Genomic DNA, 25495 nt, shown 5'->3' on the forward strand with positions numbered 1-25495 from the left:
ACGAGGCTGTGCAGCACTCGAGGCTCCCTTCTGCCTCGCGGAGCCCAGCCTACACTGGCCGGTGCTGTATCAAATCCCTTGTAATGCCTCAGGATTAATTTTAAAAAATGCCAGAGGTTTCGTCCTGTACTCCTTTGGGAAGGCTGGTCCAGGCACTTGCTTCTCTGGTACTTCAGTAAAGGTAACTTTAATTTCCAGCTGCAGGTCAATCATGGCCAGCCTACAACCATTAGCTCTTGTGCCAGTGTTGCCGTCTGGCTGCAATGGCTCTGCCCCACTGGACGACTCTTTCTTCCCTTGCTGAATTCTGCGTAGGCGACGGTGATAACTGGTCTCAGCTCTTGCTTTGCTTGCCTAAATATCAGGCTCTTCACAAAAAAGTTATCTGCAAAATCTGAGTTATGTGAAGAGGGGCAGCCTGACACTTTTCCTTTCTTTAGGGATATTTCCACATAACAAAGAAAGAGTAGCCCCTTACATATTTAGTGCTCAGTGTCTGATACCAAGGCCCTACATAATGGAGGAAAAAAAAAAAAGAAGAGAAAAAAATGTTCTTTTTGCTCTTGTTCGCTCTTGCTTTTGCCTCCCGTGATGGGGTCAGGCCCTCCCTGGGCAGGCTGGCCCCGCCGATTGGGAAATACCGGGGAAGCCTGTCTGGTGGTGTGGCTGCCGGTGCCGCACCCCCTCCCCAGCGCTCCCCAAACCAGTGAGTCCCAAGGCCCACCGCTGCTGTCCCCGCACACACAGAGCGGGAAGGGGTCGTGGTGGAGGATGCGTGGGGCAGCTTTTCCCCCCTCACCTTCAATGGGGTTCACCTGCGGGGAGGGCAGATGGGGCTGGGCCGGAGGGAGGTCAGCCAGCGCTGGGGCTGCTCAGGTGCGCTGAGGGACCCCTATCCGTGCCGCAACCCCCACCGCGGGCTGCCCTCCCTGCTGCCCCTCTCGCATGAGCCACTGTGCAGGGCGGCTCTGCTGGGCACCTCTCCTCGGCTTTTCCTCCTTGCAGACCCCCTGCCTGCTGCCCTTCCTGCCTGCGCGGGCAAGCAGTGGCCCCTCTGCCAGCCGAAATGAGATGGGGACCAGTGCTGGGGCTGGCGCTGGGGTCGTCCCACCCTGCCTGTCCCCCCACCTGGGGGGCGAAGGGAGCGCAGCAGATCGCAGCCCCTGGCCCAAACGTATCTCTGCAAATTCCTCCTTCACCCCACCATAATTTTGCGTTATTTCACAGCCTGCATGTCAGGACCCTCCAGTTAGACTTCCAAAGCGTGAAACCTGCCTGAAACCTGAGCTAACCATAGGTGCTGAGGAAGGTGACAGGCCAGACCGCAGGCTGCAAATCAGGGAAACCCGGGCTGGAGAGCTCGATCTGCCACCTCGGAGACCTCCCCTGGGATCCCCTGGCTGCAGTTTAGTTAAATACAAACTTTTATACGAGAATAATCTCTCTTAGAAATAGGGTCCACTTTTATGATAATATGATTGCATGGAAGTTGGGAGTCGAGGGGATGGTGTTGATACAACCATTTCCCCTGCCCTTTGCCCTCACCAACTTCTCTTTACTGGCAGAGGGAGAGCATGTGGGCAGGTGCTTGTCATTCCCCTGGGGCTGCCAGGTATCAGCATCCCTTCAGCTGCTGTTTGCCCACAGGGAGCTGCCAAGATGCTCTCCCTGTCTATTTTGTTGATTGCATTTTTTTGCAAGAAGGGGAGGGCTGTGGCTCGATACCCCACTGGGATGAATGTGGGGTAGGACTTCTGGCCAGTTCCTAAAGTCCCCCTTGCCTCTCCCTGCCCCTGCATGCTAGCTAAGCTTCTTAATGAAATCTCTTGGGTTTTGAGTTTACTTGTGCACCAGGATTGTTATTTCCCATACACCCCCACCGACCTGACCCCAGAGCCAGTTAGCATCTTCCTGGCACAGAAAAGGCCTATGCAGGGAAAACGTGGTTAGTGGCTGGCTGGGTTGCCACCTCCGACCCTGCGTGCCCCTCTGAGCCTGCTGCAGCCCAGCTGCCGCTCTCTGCTTGGGGCTACCCCTTTCCATGCCAGCTCCCCATCCTGCCCTGTGTCCCTGCCTTTGCAGCAGGGCTTGAGCAGCTTCAGTGGTGCAGGAGCGCAGCAGGGAGCGCAGACCATCTTGCAGGGCCGTCTCCTGTGCTCTGCAGGGTAAAAGCCATTACCGCATTTAACATTAGCCTGGGGTAATCAAAAGCCTGATGCATTTTATCTCTCCCTTCCTGGTTTCATGACGGGGCTTGAACAAGGGGGCAGCCCTGGCCGCTGCCATGAGGTACATGCTTTCCTGCACTACTTGCTTTTCATTGGCCTGTCTGCTGCTTTTCGGTGAGCAAATGATTGAGCAAACCCACAGACTGGGTGAAGGTGTCAGTCTCTATGTGCTCCTCAGTGCCTTGGTGTTGTCATCCATGGGCTTGTCAGCTTATTCAGTCAGAATAATCAACGTGAAAGGAGTCACCAACTTGATTAAAAGTCACAATGGTTTTACAGCAGGGTGTTCTCCTGTGTTTCTGTACAGCTATTGAGAACTTGTGTCACTCTTTTCTGCACAAAAATCTGGCCTAGAAACTTCCCCTTCCTCTCTGTCTTTTCTAAATGTTGAGCTTCTTATGTAATCACATCACTCTGGGAGATGAAACATGAGGAAAATCCCTTTTTCCTGGCATCCCATCCGTGGTCTTCCCACCCCCGCAGCCCCTATTCCTCCTAGGCTGTCCCCCCTGGGAGGGACCTGCCCAGTGCCAGGTTGGACGGCCTGACCCCAGTTGCCCCACGGGGCTTATTTTTCCTGTCTCCCGCTTGAATCTGCCAGGTGCCTTCTTCATCCCCTACCTCATCTTCCTCTTCACCTGTGGGATCCCCGTCTTCTTCCTGGAGACAGCGCTGGGGCAGTACACCAGCCAGGGAGGGGTGACGGCCTGGCGCAGGATCTGTCCCCTCTTTGAAGGTGAGTGGGATGAGCCCGGGAGGGCATGGCAAGGCGGGGGGACCACAGGGCCCCGAGGGGACAAGTGGTGATGCCTCTCCCCACAGCCTGGATCGTTACATACCTCCATGCATCCGCTGCCCACCCCTGGGGATCCCAGCCTGGGAAGGCCACCGGCTGCGCCGTTTCCAAAATCACGTTGGAAAAATTGATTGCCTTTCTCACTAAACAGTTCCCATCGTCACGTTGCATTCTGGTTTCCTTCTTCATGGCTGCGGCTCTGGCCAGGAGCTTTGCGCCCAGTCCTGGAGGTTGTCCTCCAAGAGCTAAATGATGAAAATGCTTCTGGCAGTTTTGAGGAACCTAAAACATACTACTACTTTTTAAAATCAATGCTATGTCATTTTCCTGAGTTTGCAGATGACTTAAAGCCTTAGTGGTGAATGGTGTCAGCTGTCTTAATAAATCGTTAGCAGTCAGATCCACTTCTAGCACTGTTTCAGCACAGTCATCCAGTCTCAAGACACTTTCTATGACTTCTCTGAAAGTCTCAGTTGCCTCCTGCCCATGTACCAAAACCTTTAGATGCTCCTCCAGCACCTCCCAGAGAAGGTGTGTGGTGATAATACAAAAGCTTCCCAAACAAAAGTGAAAAGGGATGAGCGAACAAAATAAAAAGTGAATTTTGGTAGAAGAGGTGTTATTCAGCAGGTGCAGCACCATCATATGTTTCTGTCCCTTTGGGTGGCTTTCCAACCATAATCTGCCCATCCTCTGCCCAGACTCCCTCCCATTGCCACCCTTTCACCAGGGAAGACTGCGGTGGGGTGGCAGGAAGAGGAGGTCCCCGGGGCTCCTGCTTGGACCCGCCCTGATGTGGCACGGTGGGCTTTGGGGAGCGGATGATGGCTCCGGCGGCTGCCTCACTGGCATTCATCCAGCAGCATGGTCAAAATGTAGAGCAGCAGATGAAAACGTTGGGTGAGCACCTCCCAAGGGGAGTCCTGTTCCTGTCCCCCGGCACGTGCGTCACCTGCCTTCGGGGCTCACTTTCTGCAGGAATTGGCTACGCCTCACAGGTCATCGTGGTACTGCTGAACTTCTACTACATCGTTGTCCTGGCCTGGGCCTTGTTTTATCTCTTCAGTTCGTTCACCATCGACCTCCCCTGGGGCAGCTGCGACCACGAGTGGAACACAGGTGGGTGTGGATCCCCCTCCTAGTCCTCCACCGGATCCTGGCTGAGGGAAACCTGCTGCTGCCCAGGGCCAAACCTCAGGAGAGTGGCTTGCCCCTGCGTGGGTGGGACCGCTGGTCATAGGGGTGGGGAGTGCCGGGTCACTGCAGTGCTGCTGGCACTTTTGGGGAAGAGGCTTGGTTGATCTGGGTCTTTGCTAGAGAGCACCAGTGCTGGCACTGCTCAACCTCATGCAGCACCCGGCCAGTGCTGTCCAGTGGTGGCCTCCCTGGTGGCTCCTGCTCTGGGCTCCAGCCATCATGGGTGCCTTCCTTCTTGGCATCTTCCAGCCATCCTGTGCTGTGTGTTAGCCATAGACCCAGCGCTGGTCGAGACTGCTCACCATGCCCACTGGAAGGAAAAATTAAATGCCATTGTCTTACTTGTCCTAGGTTCCTTGCCAGCCTTACCCTGGAGGGGACTCCATTTGTGCATCTTTGGGACTATGCAAAATTTGTCTCAGAGTCAATGTCAATGAGTGTTGATACTGTGGATGGAAAGGGATGGATTTTTCAGATCCTCCGGTACTCTAGCCACTGCTACTTACACTCCCTCTCTCCCTGGGCCTCTCCCGCAGGGAACTGCATGGAGCTCCAGAAGGCGAACTTGACGCTCAACGTGACCAGCGAAAACGCCACCTCCCCTGTCATCGAGTTCTGGGAGTAAGTAAAGGACAGGCCCGTATCCCCCTTTCCTCTGGGACGTACCTTCCCTGGGCAAGGAAAAAACCCTTCAGTGGCACATCCTATTAACCCATCCTTGCCAGAAGAGGACACAAGAAAGGAGGCTGGGCAGGTCAGAGGGAAGGCTGTCAGGGGCAGCACTATCGGTCAAGGGTGACATCGCTGGGCTTGTGCTGTTTGTCTGGAGCTGTGCTGGCATGCCTCAGAGCCATCTGACTTTGTACTTCTCTGACGCCGTATTCCTGTCCCTCTGGACCTTTTGGGCTTCTCGGTCTCGCTGACCTCAGTGATGGCTAGCTGACTGTGCAAGACCTTTCCTCACCAATGCTTTGCCTCCTCTGGTCCTTGATATTTCATTTATTGACCTTTTCTCCCTTATTCCTCCTCTGCTATTGCACTGTCCCTTTCTCCATTTGTGCTGCTTCTCTCCCTGTTTCCTCCCTTCTTCATTGCCAGCTGTGAACTTCTTATACAGTTGTTTCCTCCTGCAATGTAGGTGAATTGGCTGCATGTTCCCCATCCTGAAGCTTTGGTTCAAACTTACACAGGGTCCAAACCTCAATAAAATTAGCGGCACTCCCTCAGGGTATGGTGGCCATTACCCTATGGTTTGGATTACAGTTTATGTATCTGTTGGATTATCTGTTGCTCTTGTTCTGTTTGGAGCAGTCTGCCCCATGCAGTCCTTGACCTGCCTGGGAGTTGCATCCAGTGTAGCCATGCTCAGGACATGGGTGCCGAGACTACAGGTGGGAATGGGGTGAGACCTGTGGTGATCCACAAAGCAGCACCTCTCCAATGGGTTTTGTCTGCTTGTTTTGCAAGTTGTAGCGTGTTCAGCTGTTGAAGGAGACCTTAAAGCCCTGCAATGTGCTGCAAGAGTCCATGCTGGTGATGCAGTAGGTGATCTCTTTCCTTTGAATCCGTGGTACTGTGTGGTACCAGCATGTTCCCAGGAGGCTCTAGCATGGTGGGTGGTGACTTTTGTATGTGGGCTAGTCTTCATCTTAAATATATAAAAAGAGGTGATGTTTTCATTTTAGAGTGACTAATATGCAAGCTATCCTGAGGAGAGAAGCTCACCAAAATTGAAATGAAGTGCTAGGGTCAGCTTACTTCACACTGAAATTTGCTCCCTCATTTTCATTGTTTTCTCCCTTTGCGTTAATTACCCTGAGGTACAGAGTAGCTTTATTTCTGGCATGAAGGCATAGGCCTGTTGGCTTGGGATCTCTGATGATCCTCAGCATCTCCTGGGAGAACAGGCCCGGTTAAGCACTCAGCTATGGCTAATAGACTGTGCAAGTAACTCCTCTGCTGCCACCGTGAATTTCCCTTGTGTGTTTGGATGGATGGAGGGCGCTGCCCTCAGCAGCGCTGCTGGTTGCTGTCAGCGTGTGGAGCACACCATACCTCCAGGACATCCCCAGCTCAGCACAGGGATGTTGGTTTTAAACTTTAAATTTTTTAAATTTTGTCTCCCTGAGCCTGCACTCTCCCTCTGCCTGCTGCTCACATGTGATTAGATGGTGGCCTGCCTTAGACTGCTTTTCCTGAGGCTGGCTGCTGAAAAAGTTGATGTTCCCATCACTGCTGTGACCATCCCTGTGTTACTGGGAAATAAGCATAAGGGACTAGAAATTTCCACTGTCCATTGCCTCTGATGCAGCATCTGTTCCTGCCCTCCCTCGGGGTGGGAGATAGGAGGCCGCCGTTGCCTTGAGAAGCACTGACCTGCCAGTGGCTGGTGGCACACTTCTGAGGCCTCTTCTGGCTGCAGTACAGTGTCCAGTTAGTTACAGTCCACTGGCAGCCTTTCCCCACTAGTTACAGTCCACATCCTTAGAAGCAGGCAAAGAGCAACATGACAAACCATATCTGGCGGGAACAGTGTGATTTTTCCAACCCCCCTCTCAACCTCTCAATATCTGCTGCGTGCGGCAGGAAAGGAGACAGTGTGTCTTAGACTGGTTCTCCAGGAGGCCGACCTTTATTTTAGGATAATTTTTGTCTTTTGCACTAGGGCGGGCATTGCTGCTAGGCTTCAGGGTAGTGCATGTCCCTTTCTGCCTGTCTCAGACTTGGGGTTTTGGGACTGCACCATGGTGTTTCACACTCAGATCCACCTGTGCAGTGTATGAGATGGAGGACAGCGAGTCCTTACTTCTGTGATGAGGAAGATTTGACATCTACATGACATGGAAAGCTGCTGCTATGGCCAGGGTGAGACCATAAGACCTTAGCTGAACCAAGGTCCATCTAGCCCAGGATCCTATTTCTACACTGGCTGAAAGAGGATGCCAAGGTGGCCTCTTCTGACTGTGCAATGGGGATTATTGTGGACTTGGTTGGGTCTTAGTCATGGTACGGGATGCTATGCTGCTCTGGGTCCTGAGGTGAAATGTGTAGCTGCTCCTGAAGACAGAAGTGTGCTATGGGGAAGGGATTGGACAGCATTGCTTCCTGGGTGGTCCTGATGGATTCTGCATGGCAAGTGCAATGTATCATTCACTCTGATGTTTGAAGCATGTCAGAAATGTAGGTGAACTTTGTAAAGTGCATGAAAAAGTCCTGGGCAGAGCTTGTGTGTGCAAAGTGCTGCATGTTCTTGCAGAGAGAGAGCTCTTACCCTAGAGGACAAGACAGATGAAAGGTGGGGAGGACAGGAGAAGAAATGTCTTGGCCCAACAGGCCAGCACTGGAGTGACCATACAAGCAAGTGTCCATGCGTGATCTGCCAGGCCGGTGGTACTTTTAAGTGGGGAGAACTGCTTGCTTCCTCTGAGGCTTCAGCTCAGACATGGACCTTGTTAGTAAGACAGCTCTTCTCCCCAAAGCCATCAGATGCTGTGGAGGTGTGGTGAGAACCAGTGTGGTGTTGGGAATGTTAGTGACCAACATCAGTGACACTTGGATGTTCCTTTGCTTCCCCCCTAATGCAGGAGGAGAGTGCTAAAGATTTCCGATGGCATCCAGCATCTGGGCAGCCTGCGCTGGGAGCTGGCTCTGTGTCTTTTGCTGGCATGGATCATCTGTTACTTCTGCATTTGGAAAGGGGTCAAGTCCACAGGCAAGGTGAGTCCTTGGTTCAGATCAAGCCTCTTCCTTTGATCGCAGTTGGAGTGCTTGATCTACTCACCTTTTGTACGTTCAGAGAGATCCTAGGGATCCCCTGGGAACCACCCTCTGTATAAGCTGGCAGGAGTCTGTGGGGCTCAATTTGCAGCAGGAGCGTGAGCCAGGCTCTGTGTTTTGGGTAGGAAAGGATGGGAGCGCTGAGACGTCTCAGAGCATTAACTTCCAAGATGTGTATCCCCATCTGGCCCCTCTCCATCCACAGGCCCAGGAGACCCTGCAGTCTTCCTATTTATTGGGTGTGAGCAAGCAGCATGTTTTCGCCTCTACTGGCAAATGCAGCTGGAAAATCTTCAAATTCATTAGATAGTAATGAAGGTAACTCTGATGGCCTCAAAGCCCTCTCTGCCATGGGGATCTTCCTTTTTTTCTTTTTGTTCGCCCCAACTCTTCCTACAGTTGCTCATATTCCCCAGCAGTAAAGGTCTCCTCTGTCACCACAGAGGTATTTCTTCGAATGCTTCTGGGAAGGATTGGTGTGACTGTCGTTTGCACTGACCCCATTACTTAGTTTCTGCTACTGCCTCCTGACCCATTCCCAGCCAGCTTTGTCTGGAGCCAGCAAGAACAGATGGAAATGAAGAGGTTTAGTATGTTATCTAAATGGTGTCTTCTCCGCATGCTTTGAACAAGACATCATGTGTGATAGGGTGTAAATTTTAGCTGCATCCATTTCCATCAAGTTGATGGCACGGATGTTAACAGTTTCTCCTGCTTCCAGAATGGTCTGGGATTATGAAACATGACAGGGAAATCAAGCAGCTTGCAGAGATGATGTTTTCTGGTTTCCATGGAGTAAAATTAGAAGAAAAGAGCAACTGCTTGCTGTGGTGGCCTGGTAAAAGAAAGCAGAGGCAGTCTAATAACAGCAAATATGATACTAAGATACGGAAAACATAGTGTGGGAAGTGCTGAGAACAAATTCAATCTATTTTAGATACAAGTTCTAGGTTAAATGCAAGTACTTTTTAGCAAAAAGGACTAGGGATCGTGAGATCTTATCTTCTTGAAAACAGAAACCTTCTTTCAGTAAAGCAACAGTGTCCCTAGGTTTATGAACCCTCCGCATATTTAATAATCCATCTAAAATGGTGGCTGTGGGAATACTGTCCCACTGGGGAGGAGATATACCTTAGTTCTGGGGATTTGCCTGTGGAGGGGCAAACACCATGAGCTGAAATCACCCTACTCAGAACAGCAGCAGCGGTTCGCATCCTCCGAGGCGGGGACTGCCTGACCCCGAGGAGTGCTCGCAGATGCAGGAGGTTGTCACAGATGGAACCACTTTGCTGAGGCATGTGGATCATATTCAAATAAAACCCTGGATGTTGTTGACCAGCATGAGACAGAACGATCACACTGATCCCGGCAAGGTTCCTAGTGATGTAGTTAGTGCTAACAATGCCTGAGAAATAAAAAGATTGGGTCTGAGCCAAGCGCTGAGTAATATCTCATTGGATCCAGATGTTCCTGTTGTTAGATAGGAGTTTGGCACTCTTAATGCAGCAAAAAATTCTCCAAATTCAGGCCTCTGGTCTCAGTGCAGATGTGAGTGACTGTTGAGTGAAAAGCTTAACATGTTAGTTCGTGCAGGCTGTAAAGCACATAGGATGTCACCAAAATGTGAATCCAGATCATATGCCAGACAACTACCAGTTTGTATTCTGAGCTCCTAAAACTGATGTTATTTAGAGATCCAGCCAAGAATGTGCAACCTGGCATCCTGGAAGAACGTGCACTAGGGTTCAAAGGCAGTGAGCTGTTTTTATGATTTTTGTTTTTAATCTTGCTTTCATGAGCTGAGAAACATTAGACTTGCACCCTGTCATTTCCTGAAGGAAGAATTTGGTTGTGTGGTAAATACAGGGATGATTGTTACACTCGCAGGACCTGCAGATTTGATTAACTGTCACTGAAAAGCTCTAAATCAGAGCTCCTTGAAAATTTGAGAATGAAATGAGTGATGGTGTTTGCCTGTGTTGAAGGACGCTGTCCTTGGGTTCCTTCAGTGTTCAAGATTACAGATTCAGAGGGACAGGGATGGATCTGCTCACACAGACATCTCAGGCAATCATGAGCTCCAGCAAGGAGGTGTTTTTCACCTATAGAGCAGGGCACGTGAAATGCATAGAAAATCTGGAGCTGCAGACAGAGATGATAATCCAGTAGTGTGGTTTTTCAAGGATGGGATCTCTCTCAAATCCTTCTGTCCTTCTGCATTGCAAAGCTGAATCACCAAAGAGTGTGTATCTTGACTTAGAGGAGGACTGGCATTGCAATGTCAGGTGCTTTGGACGTTGCTTTATTCAGATGGAGTACATCAGAGTGAATCCAGAAAAAAATCTTTCTGAATCACTACTCAGATCATAAGGATTACCCCGGGGCAGAGCAAAAGTGGTCATACTGTCCAGGGAAATAATACACTCGTTCTTAGTAGGACCTCCTCTAATGCAGAAACTGCTATAGCTGTGGCAGACCCTGAGACCCCCGCTCAGGGGTGGTAGGCTTTAGGTGGATTTTGAAACAACTCATATGGGTAGGTGTGAGAAATCATTTCACATCATTACATTTTGCAGTGCCTCCAGAGATGAGTTTTAGCTCTCTGGTGCGTAACTGCCAAAGCTGAGAAAAGAGCTGTAGTGAATTCAAGTGAAGCGTGCTGATGTGAATCCTCACTCAGCACGGCCACACAGGAAAAACCTGAAGGAGCAACGTTTCTTTTTTGACCTAGCATGATACAACAAACTTAACAACTTTTTTTCAAGGTGATCAATAAGTCTTGAAGGTGCGGGAGTAATGCAAAGGGATTAATGACACTACTTGAGTTGCTGGGGAGGCTGCATGAGCCCTTGATATCACTTTGTGTGGGAAACACAGACTACAATGTGTTGTCGCTGTGGCATGCTATAGCAATTAGCCTGAACAGTCCTGAAAATACCCTGGTAATCCCCAAACTGAATGTTATATTTACCTGACATGGAGTCCCTGAAAGGATTAGCTGATACTGGCCTGCAGCATTGCCCCAAGGGAGGTGGCTCCTTTGCTAGAGGAAGGGATTTCAACCCTACCTGAGTATGCCTGCATTGCTTATGGGGCTAGGGGCATAAAAAGCAAGAAGGACACAGGTTAAAAGTCCTGTTTGGGTCTGAGTCCTTGGTGGCAAGTCTGAGATGTGCTGCCCTGCTCTGCCTGAAATGCCCATGTTGGGTATTTGAACAGGGGTCAGTCAGAGGCAGCGGCTGCAAGTCACTGCAGTGGGGAGCAGTAGGCACCAGCCAGTTGCCAGTGCCAGCCCTGAGTGGGGGGACCCTCAGTGTTGTCCCTGGTGGTCCTTCGGTAGCAATCATGTTTCAAGGTGTCTCTCTTATCTGCAGACCCCTTTGGCCTTGCCACTAAATGCTGTGGAGAAGAGGCTTTGTGTGTGATTCAGGCTCTGTTTGGGGTAGGGATGTGCAGATGGATACTAGGGGCGGCTCCTCTGATGCACGTAGATCAGTAGAGCTACTCTGACTCCAACCTGGTGACAGCCTGGCTCAGGGTCTGGATTGCTCTTAGGACTAGAAAGGTTTTCTCTCGCTCCAGAGACACCATGACAAGTCACAAGTTTCCTGGGCACATTTTAAAATTTATTTCTTTCTACTGCAGGCGACAGCAAGGTGCTTGGCGAGGCAGCCTGACCCATCCCCTGCCACTGCCCATCTCCCCCAGCCCAGGGCTCGGGGCTGTGCTGCCGGCCGGTGCTGTGTGCTCTGGCCTGCGCTGCTCGCTCACGCTTGTCCCTTCATCCTCCTCCCAGGTGGTGTATTTCACGGCCACATTCCCATACCTCATGCTGGTTGTTCTGCTGATCAGGGGAGTCTCCCTGCCTGGGGCATCCCAGGGAATCCTGTTTTACCTTTATCCAGACCTCAGTCGCCTCAGGGACCCCCAGGTAAGGTGGAGGGGGGGTCAAATGGCTGAGCTGTGCTTGCATGGATGCCTGTGGCTGTCCTCTCTCCCTCCTTTTTCTTTTCTCACTCTCTTTCTTCCAGTTTCTTCTTTCTGTCTCCTCTTTTTCCCATCTGTGGGCATAAGGCAGGGCTGTGATATCAGTGCATACTCTGGTGGTCCCAGTGCTCTCCCCCTCCACCTTCACCTGTGCTGTTACCTGTTACCTTCTAGCCTGAGTTGGGTCTGAATTGCCCAGGGGTATGGCCAGTGGGATTTAACCGTTCATCACGAGTGGCATCAGCCATCCTGCAATTTCTTGGGAAGAATTCTGTGCTGTGGAGGCAGCCTGTGCATGGGGTGCGGCTCTGCATGGTGCTGGCAGCTCACCGGGATGGGCCCGGCTCCCGGCATGCTTGCTCTGACTTCCCGGAGAAGCATGCTGGGTGCATGGATGGAGGGAGCCGTGCAATGCTGCAGCAGTTCCCCCGGACCCCGCCGCCCTCCTCGCCTCCCTGTTCCCGGTAAGAAATTCCTGCCTATCTGACGGGAGGGTCAGTGCCCTGACTGCTGCTTTTAATCTCTTTGGGACAAGTTCTTCCACGTTAAATCCTGGCTCCAGCTGAGCGGTTGTACCAGCCTTTGTGTGAAGGTGTTTCCAAAGGAGATTAAAGGGTGCCTGCCTGGAAAATAGGCCAACAAAACCCTTCGTAACCCCATTAACTCTTTCTGGTCTAGCCCCAGTGCTGCCTTGGTTATTAATTTTGCAAATTGGGACATAAGTGTTGAGGGAGGAATGGCTCCGGCTGATCCTGCGCACCCTGATGGAGGAGAGAGGACCCCTGTGGGTGGGGGTAGCAGTGCCTCGGGGGCCGCTGGGTGGCATCCCCGGGTCCCGCTTGTGCCACCGGCATAGTGTGGGTCTGTGCAAGTCAGTTTGACTTACAGCTTCCGATCCGGGGAGCTAAACATGAGTGTCTGGTTTCCAGCTCCAAGCGGCCTGGTCTTTATCACGGGAAGGACTTGGAGTTCTTGCTCGGCTTTCTGGAGTTGCTCTCTGGTCCAGGCTGCGCCTGAGCAGGGGGTGAAAAGCTTCGTTTTACAGCACCAGCTGCTCTCTTGCTTGCTCAGTTTGCCTGTGGACAGGAGAGTGGGTAGGGCAGCTGCTCCTTGGTGTGAAGGTGCAGCAAGCCTTGGAAGGAGGTGAGGACAGGTCTGTGTTTGCAGTGTTTGTGCCGATGAGGTGCGAGAGACCTCTGAAGTAAAATAACATTTTCAAATGGTGCTCATTCACTTATGAAACGTCCTGTTGTTACTGTGGCTGTGTCACTCAGGGGACTGAATTAAACCACTTCAAGCATGGCATGGTTTTGCTGGTACTAGCTGTGTCCTCATTAGGTCTGTCCTGGCAAACTTTTCCAATTACAGCCTGAGCTTTAGAAGCACAGCTTCCTTCCAGCCCGGAACATGCTAATGCGCTGGTGGAAAGGCAGAGTAACCCTTCAGAGCAAGAGGATGGCTTATCCTCCACTGGGGGAAGAAAACTTGCTCCTCCTCCCTCCCTGGCTCCATCATTCCCTGATGAATGCTTCACTTCTGCGGGAGAGAAGCAGGAGCTGGTAGCAGTGGTTGCCTTCCTCCAGCATCCTTTAACCGTCCTACCGAACCAAGTAGCAGGGCTCGGGGTTTCTCTTGCGTTTTCCCATCAGAGAGGGAAGGGAAGGGTTAGTGCCCCAAGCCCCACACATGCGCAGCTGTGCCCCCTGCTCTCTGTGCAGGGACAGCGTGAGTCCTGCCAGCCCATCGGGGCCAAGTCGATTACAATTGATTTGCGCTCAGAGGACGGTGAGCTGTAATTGTTTACTCGCAATCCTGCACTGCCCGGAAAAATGGAAGATTCTTTAGTGCCTGGGAAGGGATTCTGGAAATTAAAAAAAAAAAAAATTAAAAATACCGTCTCCAATCTGAGCCTTATGATAAGGCATCTCAAGGGGAGGTTTAAACAAAGGGCAAATAATATACAAGGGAACAAAATCAAAACCCCTTTAAAGTATATGAAAAACTAGGTGAAAAGAGGGGATCCATTATTTAGCAGATTCTAGCAGGGGAGCAGCAGCAGCCGAGATGTGATTAAGTGTCAGAATATCAGACTGGTGTGTGGAAATCATTGCTTTTCACCTGCCAAATGACCTTGGACAGAACTGGGAAATCCTGCCTACGAGAGCTCAGGCTAGCTGATTGATGGTGGTCTCTTCTGGCCATGAAGTCTACAATCCCCTAGATCTTCCTACACCTTCATTTTCTAAATCTGTGAAATGCTTATGATTAAAATGATAAATAAAATGCATTTGATAGGTAGATCAGACTATACAGAGAAATTGCCAAACAGAAGTTTTGAATAATGAAGTCCAGTTCTGCTCAAATACAAGCAGATAAGAGCAAAACCACGAAAGAGATCATCTATTTTGAACTATATGCCCCCAAACTAAAAAATCCAAAAAAGCAACCCTATACTTTGTTTTTTATTCGTATAATATTTAGTATTATGATGTTAGCATGCCAGCCATTGCTAGGTGCAAATTCTGCGCCCCCCCTGCCCTGATTGCATTTGCTCTGCTACAGAAGGTTCCTACTTATTTCATAGCATGGGTTGTGTTTTAACTGAAAGGGGGTCTCGGGGTTGTTCACTATTTCCACTTTTGATCACTCTGCCCTTTGCAATTAACTTTGTGGCAATTTTATCAATTGTTTATTTCAGTAGATAACACTGGGGATTTACGGATGTGATTAAGGAGAGGGATGCATAGTATGATCCACTAGCGGGAAGCTGAAATGAGAGGAATTCAGAGTAGAAATAAACTTTAAGTGTGGGAAACTTGTCATTAGAAGAACTTTTCTCAGGCGCTGGCAGGCTTGATGCTTTCATACCATGACCAGACATCGTTTCAATAGACAGATTTAAAGAGGTGACTGATGGGCTTGGTGCAGAAAGTGCCAGCATTGTGTTTGGGTTTGCTTTAAAGAGAAGAAACGTAATGGTCTCCTTTCACTCTGGTATCAAGTTTCAAGTGATTTTAGCTAAATTTTATTAGGTTTAGTGAGTAAGAAGGAAAAAAGAGTAAATTCAGCAACCTCTGAGCATTTTCCTCTTTGGAAAAGAAGCAAATGTTTCTCAAAACCTCCCACTCTTGTTTTCCTCTTGAAATTTCCAGAAAACCCACCACCTTGCTGTATGTGCTTGTACTTTATCCAGCCTTTATATAAGGGAAGCACTTTCTATGACGACCTGCTTTCCATCCGGCCCAGCTGTGCCGAAGGCCCCGGCAGGGGCTGTACCCCTGCTCCTGGGGGCAGGGAAGCTCCGTCGGTGCTGAGGACCAGCAGAGGACCCGCAGCTCTGCAGACACCCCGTAAGCAGTCCCCAGCACCCCACCGGACACCCGACCCTGCACAGCGCCGTGCGGGGACGCCCTGACTTGCTCTGTGCAGCTAAATTCAGAGTGTTACCTTCATCCAACCTCTGCTTCATGTTGTCTCTCCCTCTCTCATCTACACTACTTTTCAAATAACCTTCCCTATCTCCTCCTCATTTTCTTTCACCCATTTCCCTGGTGGTTGCTTTTTGGGGAAGTGTTTACCCCTGCAGAGTCCCCACAGGCTCCTGCTTTCCCGATGGATGCGGCAGGAAGGGGAGGCAAGAGATGAAGGTGGCCCCAGGTCTTTGGGGGGTTGCCCGCTGTGCCTGTGGCCAGAGAGAGAGGCTGCTGGGGTCTGGCTCACGGTTTGCACCGGAGCAACTCTCGCTGCAGAGGCTGTGCTGAGGGCAGGGCCCTTGGGTCACCACAGGGAGGGTGGGAGGTGCATGCATCTTGAAGGGCTGTGACCTGCTGGGTTAACCATGGGCCCCTGTAGCCACACTGGGGAAGGGGTCAGAGCCCCCAGATCCTCTCCAGATTCAGGCCCCTCCTGCTGCTGCTCCATGGCCAGAGAGAGCTGCTGCTTCCCAGCAAGAGGGGAGGGCAACTGTGGGGCCTGCTAAATATTATTTGTTCCCCTTATTTATTTTTTTCCCAGCAAGCCTTTAACTTGACCCCATGCGCTTGGTTTGTGCTGTTGCCGGCCCCCCGCTTCCCCTTTCTGAAGACAAGTGTGTTTGTTTTCGTGCCGGAGGGCGACCCGCTGCGCCTGTGCATGGATGCGTGCGCCGGCGGGGCTGCCGCTGGCACGCTGTGCTCGCTCCCGCCATGTGCCCTCGCGCCCGGGCCCTGTGGCCCCCAGCCCCAGCAGAGGGTCTGCAAGCCCAGGCACCACCACTGTCCCTGCCTGGGGGCGGAGGGCAGGTAGCAAGCAGCAGGGAGGGAGCGCTGGCAGCTCCCGCAGCATGCCAGAGGGGCTTGGGACTGGTGTCCTCTCCTCCACCTTGCCGGAGCAATGCAGCTGCATGGGGTGAAGCACAGCTGTATTTACCTTGCAGGGCTTCCTCCTCCTCCTCCCACGCCATTCACCAGCCCTGCCGGCGTGGGACCTGGGTGGCTGGCCAGCCACAGCCGCGCAGCCCTGCTGAGTCTGATCTCAGCGCTGACATAGCAGGAAGGAATAAAGCTGTCTTTCTGTCCACCCGCCAGCACTGGAGCAAGGGCGAACGTAAAGCTTGGCTTCCTGGGCAGCAAGGATCATCCCGTAGTGCATCCCTTGCTCCTCGGCACTGCCCTGGGGCAGGCAGCTGTGCTCTTCAGGATGAATCAGAAACCTGTTTGTTTTCTTGTGGTGTTTAAAGAAACCCAGCAGCGGGAGGGGTCCCCAGGTGTAAAACGTCCCTATGGGTCGGTGGGTGCCCCGAGGTGTCCCGAGGTGTGGGGGTTACATGAGGTCGCTGGCGGGCATTGAGTGCTGGCACAGGTAGGTTAACTGGGGAACAAGGACCCCATCCCTGATTCCTAAGGATGTTGAGGACTTATTTTCCAACCTGCTGGGGCTTGGGACTGGGAACGTGATGCTTGGCTGGGTGTAGGGCGGGCAGAAGGACCAGGAGTGCTTTATGGAAATGTCAGTGGCGCGTTCCCTGCCTCCTCTCTCCTGGGGTAAGTGAGGATGAGGGAAAACATTGGCCTGGGCCGTGCAGCATGGCAGTGGGCTCTTTGCAGCAGGGCCCTAGGGGAGCACAGCCCTGTGCCAATGTGGTGCTGCGGGACGTGGACTGGGTCTTTGGGCTGGGGCCTGTAGGCCAGTCCTGAATGAAGGGGTAAAGGCAATAATCTGGAAATGGTGCCCTGGGTGTCTTGAGGTGAAATATTAGGAATCAAGATCTCTCCTTTTAAGGCTGAGCTGAACCGATGTGTTTGCATGGTGCAGTGGGTAACTGGTGGGTAGCGCCAGCACCATGGGCTGAGCCGTGATGCTGGGTGCAAAAGAAATGCTGGTTGAACTGCAGCTCAAGACTTGGGTGGTTTTTGCTCTCTGCTCTGCGTTACGCTGAGCGTGACCTTCCACGCAGCATGTACCCACTCTGTGCTGTATCCTCTCTGCTTGCTGATGGGGACAGTTAGGCGCTTCTCAGCATGGCACCTGTGTTTGATGTATGACATGCACTGGGGTTCAATAACATTTTGCTCAAAAATGGTCTTTACTGTTATTTGTAAGTGCTTTGCGATCTTCCTAAGGAAGGATCTGTTTCAGTACAAGGAGCTATTAAATTCCAGTACATGTAATAAAGTGAATATTGCTGAGAAAATTAAGGGGCGAAGGAATATGTCCTCTTATAGGCCATAACCATCTTGGATAACTGCAGCCTAGATGTGAAGGCTTTGGCTAAAAACAGAGAGTAGGAGGTTATTACAAACTGGAGTAAACAACATGTTCAAGGCAATTGAATTATGAATTAAATAAACTGGATGGCTTAGAAAACTGCAGACAACAATCAAATCAAAATACCCATGCTGCCAATGTGCCAGTGAAATCTGAACAGGATAAACTTTACCAGTCACTTTGGGAGCAGCGGCCAGAGAACAGCAGCACGCTTTTATCTGCAGGGGAAAGAGAGCCCTGCTTGACCCCAGCAAGTCCCTTTAGTCAGAGTGGAAATATTAAAATAATGAGAGGCTGTTGGTCAGAAGCACAGGAGGGAAAGGGGGTCTTGGAAGGGCTGAAAAGAACATTTCTCTGAGTCACTGCAGGGAGAGGAATGAGCACGGGCAGCAACTTGGGAAGATTTGGGTTGCTGTTTTCTGAAACGAGCAGTCTGTTTAGCTCCCGTGAGCCCGCAGGGCCGGGTGGGCAGCGGTGTTTGTCATAAGGGGCTTGAGGAGGAAGGTGGACCACAGATGGGCTGAGGAGTCCTCCGACCCCAGTGATCCTGCAGTCCTGGGACTTGGTGCTGCTGCTCGGCTCCATCACTAAAGGGTCACGAGCACCCATGGCATCAGTCTTGTTGCAGTCTGTTGACCCCCAAGCAATTTGGGAACTGCCACTGGGCTGGGAAGGATGCAAAGGTGGCTTGGTCTTTGGCCCAAGAGCTGCAGTAGCCTTTTAAAATGGGAGATAAAGTGCATGCAGGCTGAGCTGGTGCTCACAGTCACGCTAACCGAGTAGGATCATAAGCTCTGCAAGCCAAGCTTAGCTTTATTTACAATTTCAGCCACAGGCTGCCTTGCTTCAAATGGGAGTATATGCTAAGGCAGGTCCTGTATTCCCTAAAGACACCCCTTTGGGGCTGGGCTCCCACACAGCCCAGTCTGCACCCCATGGCTTTTGTGTTGGGCAGAGCAGGCAGCAGAGCGGGGAGCCCACAGACCCCACACTGGTGTCTGCTACACAGTCAAGGGTATCATTGGGTTTTAGAAATGAGCCACTTCATAAGCCACAGAGCTAATGAAGCTTGGTGTCTTGATATTTGTCTTCTACCATGGCTGGTAAAGCACCAGTTCTTTTCCTGCCCCGGGATATTTCTCATGTCTCTTGCTTGTGTGATTTATCTGATATTTAACACTGGTTGACTCTTCCTCCCTGTAGCTTTCCACTCAGTGGGGATGATGAGTTCCAGTCTTTTTCCTCTTCCCTGGCTGTTGTGAAATTCATAGGTAGTTGATATCCTTGAGGTTTCTACCAACTGTTTAATCTGGTTGAAATTTGTCAACTGGGTCCAATGTTATGGCAAGCGTGGGGTAGGCAGTTTGATGGCAAAAGTTTTGTTATCTTGACAAATTGCATGACAAGTGCTCCAACACCCATGCGAGGGTGTGATTCGAACTCAAATTTGATGAAAAAACAGAGCTCTGGTAACGAGCAGCAAAATAAAAAGCAAACCTAACAAAACATTTTACCCCGATCTGTGTAAAGATGCTTAAATTATTGATGCAAAGGTGGTAGCTGGTCCAGCTCACCTCAGTGCTTTGCTGTCCCTAAGAAGTAGCTGAAAAGTGAAGGCTGTACCCTTACTGCCCACGAGCACAGTGATGCTTTAAGAATCAATTATAAAAAGGGCTTTGATTTTTTTCTAATCTTTTTGAAATGCAAAAATGAACTAATACCCTGCTCTCTAAACCCATCTTCCCATGCAGCTCCTCCAAAAAGAGTAAAATGCATCGTGGTCAATTACTTTTTCAACGTCCCAGTGCCTCTAGCTAGCTGTCCCACTCCCACCTCACATCGTCTGTCCCTTCCCATTCTACAAATCAGAGATTTGATCTGACTGTCTGTGAAATTGTGAACAGGGTTTCCATGGACCGAAGAGAAGGTGGTAGGGCTGAACGTTAGCAGAGTTCCTTGCAAGACAGTCAGGGAGAGCAGTTTTACCAAATCTAGCCCTAGCAGCCCTTTGCTTTCCCTCCCTGCGGACTGCGCTGCTGGGTCTGCAGCAGTGAGCAGGGAGAGGATTTGTTCTGTGCAGCTGTCCCTTTGAGCTAAAACCAGAATTTCCTCCAGAAAATCACAGCTAATGGGATTGTAACATCCCTTCGTAAGGCCCATCAGCCTAGGAAGGAGAAGAGGCAAATATGAGACAAAACCTCTCACCACATGATTGCTCTTTGGCCACTATGGAAAAGGAAAGGCAGAACCATGCATTGGTGAGAGTGGCCTGAGCAACAGGGGTAGTTGGGCAGGTGTTGCCCAGCTGACCATTGCCTCAGGACGTGAGGTCTTGGCTGACAGGTAATGGTGTGATTCGGAGTCATCGAAACCTCTGTGGTGCTTTCCATTGACTTCTGTTCTTCTCAGAGGGGATCCTGGGGCAAGGCTGGCATTTGTCTGAGGGCTTACTAGCACTGCTACTCTGGGAAAGGAGGGTATCGCCAAATGGAGACTTTTCTCATTAAAGTTGTCCCAGTAGTACTTTTCTGCTGCTTTTCTTTCCTGACTAGCTTTTCTTTTGTCTCTAGAATGTGGCTGCCCTTCAGCATTGGTTGAATGACTGTCTTATCTCTATTTTATAAACCGCTTAGGAAGAACGATCTTAGAAAACAGAGGGTTTAATTAATAATCTTTGTCATTACTTCATTCCTCACTGTTGGTTCCTGCTTTTGCTGTTCTCTGCAGAAGGCAGTGGCGGCGGTTGCATTGGTGACTGCACACAGCTAGGCTTTCAGATCAAATTTGGCATTGACAAATGTCAGCCTCGGAGCACTGGGACGTGTTATTGACAGTGAGAGCAAAGCGGAGTTCACAGGCGCCTCGTGGGACTAACAGCATTCTTGTATTTTCTTTTAGGAGCTGTCTTTTGCAAACAACTCTGTTTATTTCTAGTAGTTCTCTCCTCCCCAGCTAATTTTCTTTTAAGCTTCGGAGCCTTTAAGTTAGGTTTTGGAGAGAAGGGCCACCACCAGAAGCTGTATGTACCTGTGCCACTCAGTGGGAGATCAGACTTGCCCAAATCAAGTCCCCCTCCTCTGCTAGCAGAGGGCTCCTTCAGCTCTTGTGGAAAGTGTTCATTTGGTCTCTCACTGCTGGGAGGCTCTGGAGAGTCACAGGGTTGTGCAGATTTGCCCAAGGAAGAAAGAGATGATGAAGAGCTATACCTGCTGTGGGTTTGCAAGGATCCCGGTGCATCCCTTCCCTCTGGCACTCTTAGCACCCCCTGGGTGCCTTACTGAGCGCTGTAATTCCTGGCACTATATAACCTGCCCCTAGAAAAGGCTTGTCTAAAATGCTGGGTATTGCTGACCTCCTGATTACTGGCCTTTCTGCTGGTTACAGCAGCCCCTGGGACTCTGCCTCTTCGCATCTATGCAGTGTCTGCGCTCTGTCTGCGCCTTGTCTTCTCACCTGTGTTTGCATCTCCCTTGCAGGTCTGGATGGATGCAGGCACTCAAATCTTCTTTTCGTATGCAATTTGTCTGGGATGCCTGACAGCTCTGGGGAGCTATAACAAATACCATAACAACTGCTACAGGTAACTGGAGCGCAGCTCTGCTGCCTAGAGCATTCCCCTCTCTGAACATCAGCGCACATAGGCTGGTGAACTGCTGGAGGCGCTGGCCTTTTGAAGTGTCGTGTTTTCTGTTTCTGCTCAAGGCAGAAGAAAACTCTTTCCAGGTGTTTTCTCCCCAAATCCATCTCTCTGTGCTTTCTACCAAGAGAACTTTCTGTCTGTGCCATGGATGACAAATCCCCTCTTCCACACCAGCTGAGACCCAGCATAGTCAGATCCTAGCTTCACTAGCTTTGTGACCCCAGCCCACACCACAACCTCCCCTATTACATGAATGCATGAGTAGCCATAGGGGAAGCAGAGCTGTGAGATCTAATGGCTCTAGACTGGAGTCCTTTTACCTTGGCATTTATCCTTCCTAGGTACATTTGGACTTAGCATCTTGCACAGTTGCCAGTGCTCTGGGTTCCTATCTGTGGTCTACATGTAAACCTGCAGATATGACTTCTGCTTCTGGCATACTCTCCCTGTGCTGGACTGCCCTTGAGCAGAGATGGGCCAGGCTGCCAGATTCAATCAGACTGTCAAGTTGAAGTGATCAGGTGAAAATAAACTCGTTTTGCTGTAGATGTATCCAGCATCTGGAGCTGCATCCCCAGGGGTAAAAGGCTAGTGGAAGTGGAAGAGCCCTGTAAAGCTACCCACCTCCCTTCCCACCCTTTCTCTGCTGCCTGTGTTCCTCCTTGCAGTGGGTTGTCCCTCCAACTTTTAAATTTGAATTTATTGTCATTGCTGTGGAAGGTCCAGGCAGACCACCGGCTACATGGTCCTTGCTTGGCATCTTTCTCTCTCTTCTCTTTAGAAGTTCACTCCTGCTGTTGGGATGCCTCTCCAAGAGCAGCTGGGCTTGGACTCCTCTTTCTTTTCATGCCCCTTCTCCCAGATGCAGTTTTGAGAGAAAAAGCTGTGGGAAAAAAAGAGATAACAGATCTGGCTGTGGCCTGCTGCATGTCCTTGGGCATTAGCCCTCTGCATCTCCAGTCTGGATGTATAACATGGAGATGATGACAGGGGCTGCTTAGCAGCAAGGTTGTAAAAAGCTTCTGTAGCTGCAGTTGGGAGACACTATAGAAAGTGGAGAGATGTCTGTTTGCACACAGCCCCTTTACACTATTTGACTTTGCTAGGGAAACTGTTCTTAATTTCCATGTTAAACATCGCACCAGCCTGTTCCCAGGCATGGACCCGGTTTTAATGAGTCCGTCCTGCGCTCAGCAACCTTGGTTTGCATAGGGAGACAGGACCAGGCTTTAACAGGGCAGAGGGACAACAGCATGGTGTCCCACTCCGTTATCCCAGGCTAGGTGTAACCTTTGGTGACCTGGGAAAAGAAAAGGACATGGGCAGGAGGGACCATTGTTCACATGGCAGCAGTCCCACATGGCACCAAATGGCATTTTCTGGGACTGTAGAAGATCATCAGGGCTCCCTTTCAGGTGAAAATCTGGAGAAACCTCTTTGCTCTGGCCATTGCCCGCCTGTTACCCTCCACCATGCCACCCCTTCCCAGCTGGCAGGTGACTGGAGAGCACCTCCCAGCCCATGCCTTTCCAAGGAGGGCTCCCCTTTCATGCATACATCCGGGGAAAGAGGGAGAAAAACCGGGAAGGAAGAGGAACGATTTGAAATAAATGGGAATTTGTGTAACATGACTGAGGATATAATTTGAGTGGTGAGCAGGCAGTTTATAGCCACTGGAGAAATGAGGTTCTGGCATGGGCTTCCCACTGGGTTAGCTGAGCTTGGTGGAGCGTGACCCTCCTTACCAGCTGGGAGATTTGCGGGCTCACCCTGCAGGCCTCTTTCAGTCTCTCCTGCCTTAGAAACCAAGCGCAAAGGCAGAGCGGTGGTGTTAGGTGCTGTGCAGTTCTTGACAATGCAAAGAGCTGTGCTTTGGAAGGAATAATTTGAATTTGTACTGTGTAGGGGCTCTGCGTGAACTATGCTTTCTCTCTAGAAATGGTTGCAGACCGTGAATAGATCTAGTTAACGTGCAGGGAGGAGCATGAAGCCTGCAAAATGCTAGATACCTAAAGACTGATACAGAAAATCACACTGGATTTGCAGAGTAATATTTAATAAAGTCAGAGCAGGCCATGAAATGCCAGAAGGGGTGTATTCAGTTTGGTTTAGAATACCTCGGAAAGATGCTGCAAATGTTATTGTTGTCCCCAGGGTTGCAGTCACAAGAGGACTAGGGACACTGGAGCATGAAAAGGAATTGGATAGATAAGAGATATTTAGTTTAAAGAGTAGATGGGTGAGAATGAGATGAAACAGTGACAAAAGGGAATAGATCAGAGAAAAGAAATTGGATGGCTCTGTTCATCTTTTTCTCATAATGTGAGGACCAGGAGATATCTGGTAGTGTTGAGAACCAAGAACTTTACAACTGGTCTGAGAAATCTATTAAGGAAAAAACCCATGCCCCCTTCTCAGACAAAAATAATCTCTGGTACTTGCTGCTACAGGAGGGACCAGGGGAGAGAGAGGAAAAAAGAGAAAAAAAATCAGGCATTTAGATATGTAGCGACTACCTCAGGAGCGAGGAGCTTAGGTAAGGAATGCATCTTCATGTTGTCTTTGGAGAAGGCTTTCCCTGGCGGGGGCTCCGGCTGCGTTGCCCACCCTGGGGCCTGCCCCTGCAGGTCCTGGTGCTGAGCTGAGCTGTGGGGGTGCTGGGAGAGAGGCCCTGCTGTGGGCGCAGTGGCTGGGGTGGGAGAGCGGGGGGGCCCCCGGGAGGCGGCCGTGGGGTGTGGACCCCCACCTGACAGATGCTGTGCCCCCGCCTCCCAGGGACTGCGTGGCCCTCTGCTTCCTCAACAGCGGCACCAGCTTTGTGGCTGGCTTTGCAATCTTCTCCATCCTGGGCTTCATGGCAGGGGAGCAGGGCGTGCCCATCGCCGAGGTGGCCGAGTCAGGTGAGTGGGGCTGCGGTGGGATGGGGCGGCGGGGGTGCTGCCATTTGGCCCCCCTCAGCAAGGGGAGCATGCCCACAGGATACCCACCCTGGGGCAAATGATGCTGCAGCTGCAGGTTCCCATCCTGGTGGGCAGCGCTGCTTTCTGCCTCAAAAAACAGGGAGAAACAAATGCACACTCACGAAATATTAAGATGCAATGGCTGTGTCTTGAGGTCAATATAAGCTGCCTAAAAGGGTTAGGGTTAGGCAGCTGCTGTCTCTTGGTGGGGGTGTGAGGTACCTGCATGGCATGTGCCCAGGCTTGTGCTGTGCTCCCCTGAGCTCAGAGGCTTTCTGTGGCTCCCAGCCCCCGTAATGGCAATGCAGCCGGAGCTTGCTGTGTCCCCTTTCCCTCCCCTCCTGCTGGGCTCCTCCACTCCTCGAGGAGCCTGGGTTTCATGCACAGCGCTGGTATAACCGAAGCGAGAGGCTGCATGGCTGCAGGCTGTGCTGCAGGTGGCCGCCTCAGGCGGGTCTGCATCAGCTGTGCCATGCTGCTTCCACTGCCATGCCGCTGCCCGCTCTGAAAGCCCTTCTCCCCGCAGGACCTGGCCTGGCATTCATCGCCTACCCTCGGGCTGTGGTCATGCTGCCCTTCTCCCCGCTTTGGGCGTGCTTCTTCTTCCTGATGGTTGTTTTGCTGGGACTGGACAGCCAGGTAAAGGCACAGGTGCAGGGCGATTCCCTGCCTTCGGGACAGGCTTGAACTTGGCTGAGTGCGGGGCAGTGGGGCTGGGGAGCCGGTCAGGACAGGCTGACGGAGGTGGGATCTCTTCTCTTCACAGTTTGTCTGCGTGGAGAGCCTCGTCACAGCTCTTGTGGACATGTACCCCACCATTTTCCGCAAGAAGAACCGCCGGGAGACCCTCATCCTGCTGGTCTCTGTCCTCTCCTATCTCGTCGGGTTGGTGATGCTCACAGAGGTATTTTGGGCTCAGACCACCTGCGTAGTGCTTGCTGGGTCTGAGTGCCCCCCTGGCAGAGGGGGGCTTGGTGGGTGGTGGGGTCCGTGCTGGGGCTGAGAGCTTGCTGGTGAGCCCCATCCTGCTGCACGGTGCCTGGGGGAGGCTGCCCTTCCTCCCCGCGGTGTTCGCATTTTCCCTTCCAGCCCTCACCCCTTGTGCCAGTCACAATGCTGATATCTCTCCTGCCAAGACTGATAGTTGGGGCTCTGGACAGCCCAT

General features: G+C 51.3%; 1 protein-coding gene across 11 annotated transcripts in view; it reads left to right on the forward strand.

The window, feature by feature from the left end:
• LOC309589624 (sodium- and chloride-dependent GABA transporter 2) overlaps positions 1 to 25495 on the forward strand; it is a gene marked incomplete at its 5' end in the record, with an annotated part of 48235 nt that overhangs the window by 18795 nt on the left and 3945 nt on the right. For all 11 annotated transcript variants that reach the window (XM_082309989.1, XM_082309983.1, XM_082309986.1 and 8 more), the window contains 9 exons: positions 2830 to 2964; positions 4003 to 4143; positions 4758 to 4842; positions 7806 to 7938; positions 11795 to 11929; positions 21207 to 21310; positions 24146 to 24270; positions 24857 to 24969; positions 25097 to 25234. In XM_082309989.1, the coding sequence (XP_082166115.1) occupies positions 2830 to 2964; positions 4003 to 4143; positions 4758 to 4842; positions 7806 to 7938; positions 11795 to 11929; positions 21207 to 21310; positions 24146 to 24270; positions 24857 to 24969; positions 25097 to 25234 (1109 nt within the window). The remainder of the gene's footprint in view (positions 1 to 2829; positions 2965 to 4002; positions 4144 to 4757; positions 4843 to 7805; positions 7939 to 11794; positions 11930 to 21206; positions 21311 to 24145; positions 24271 to 24856; positions 24970 to 25096; positions 25235 to 25495) is intronic.

Source organism: Platalea leucorodia, assembly GCF_965183815.1.
Source record: "Platalea leucorodia genome assembly, chromosome: 4".
Lineage (NCBI taxonomy): Eukaryota > Metazoa > Chordata > Aves > Pelecaniformes > Threskiornithidae > Platalea > Platalea leucorodia.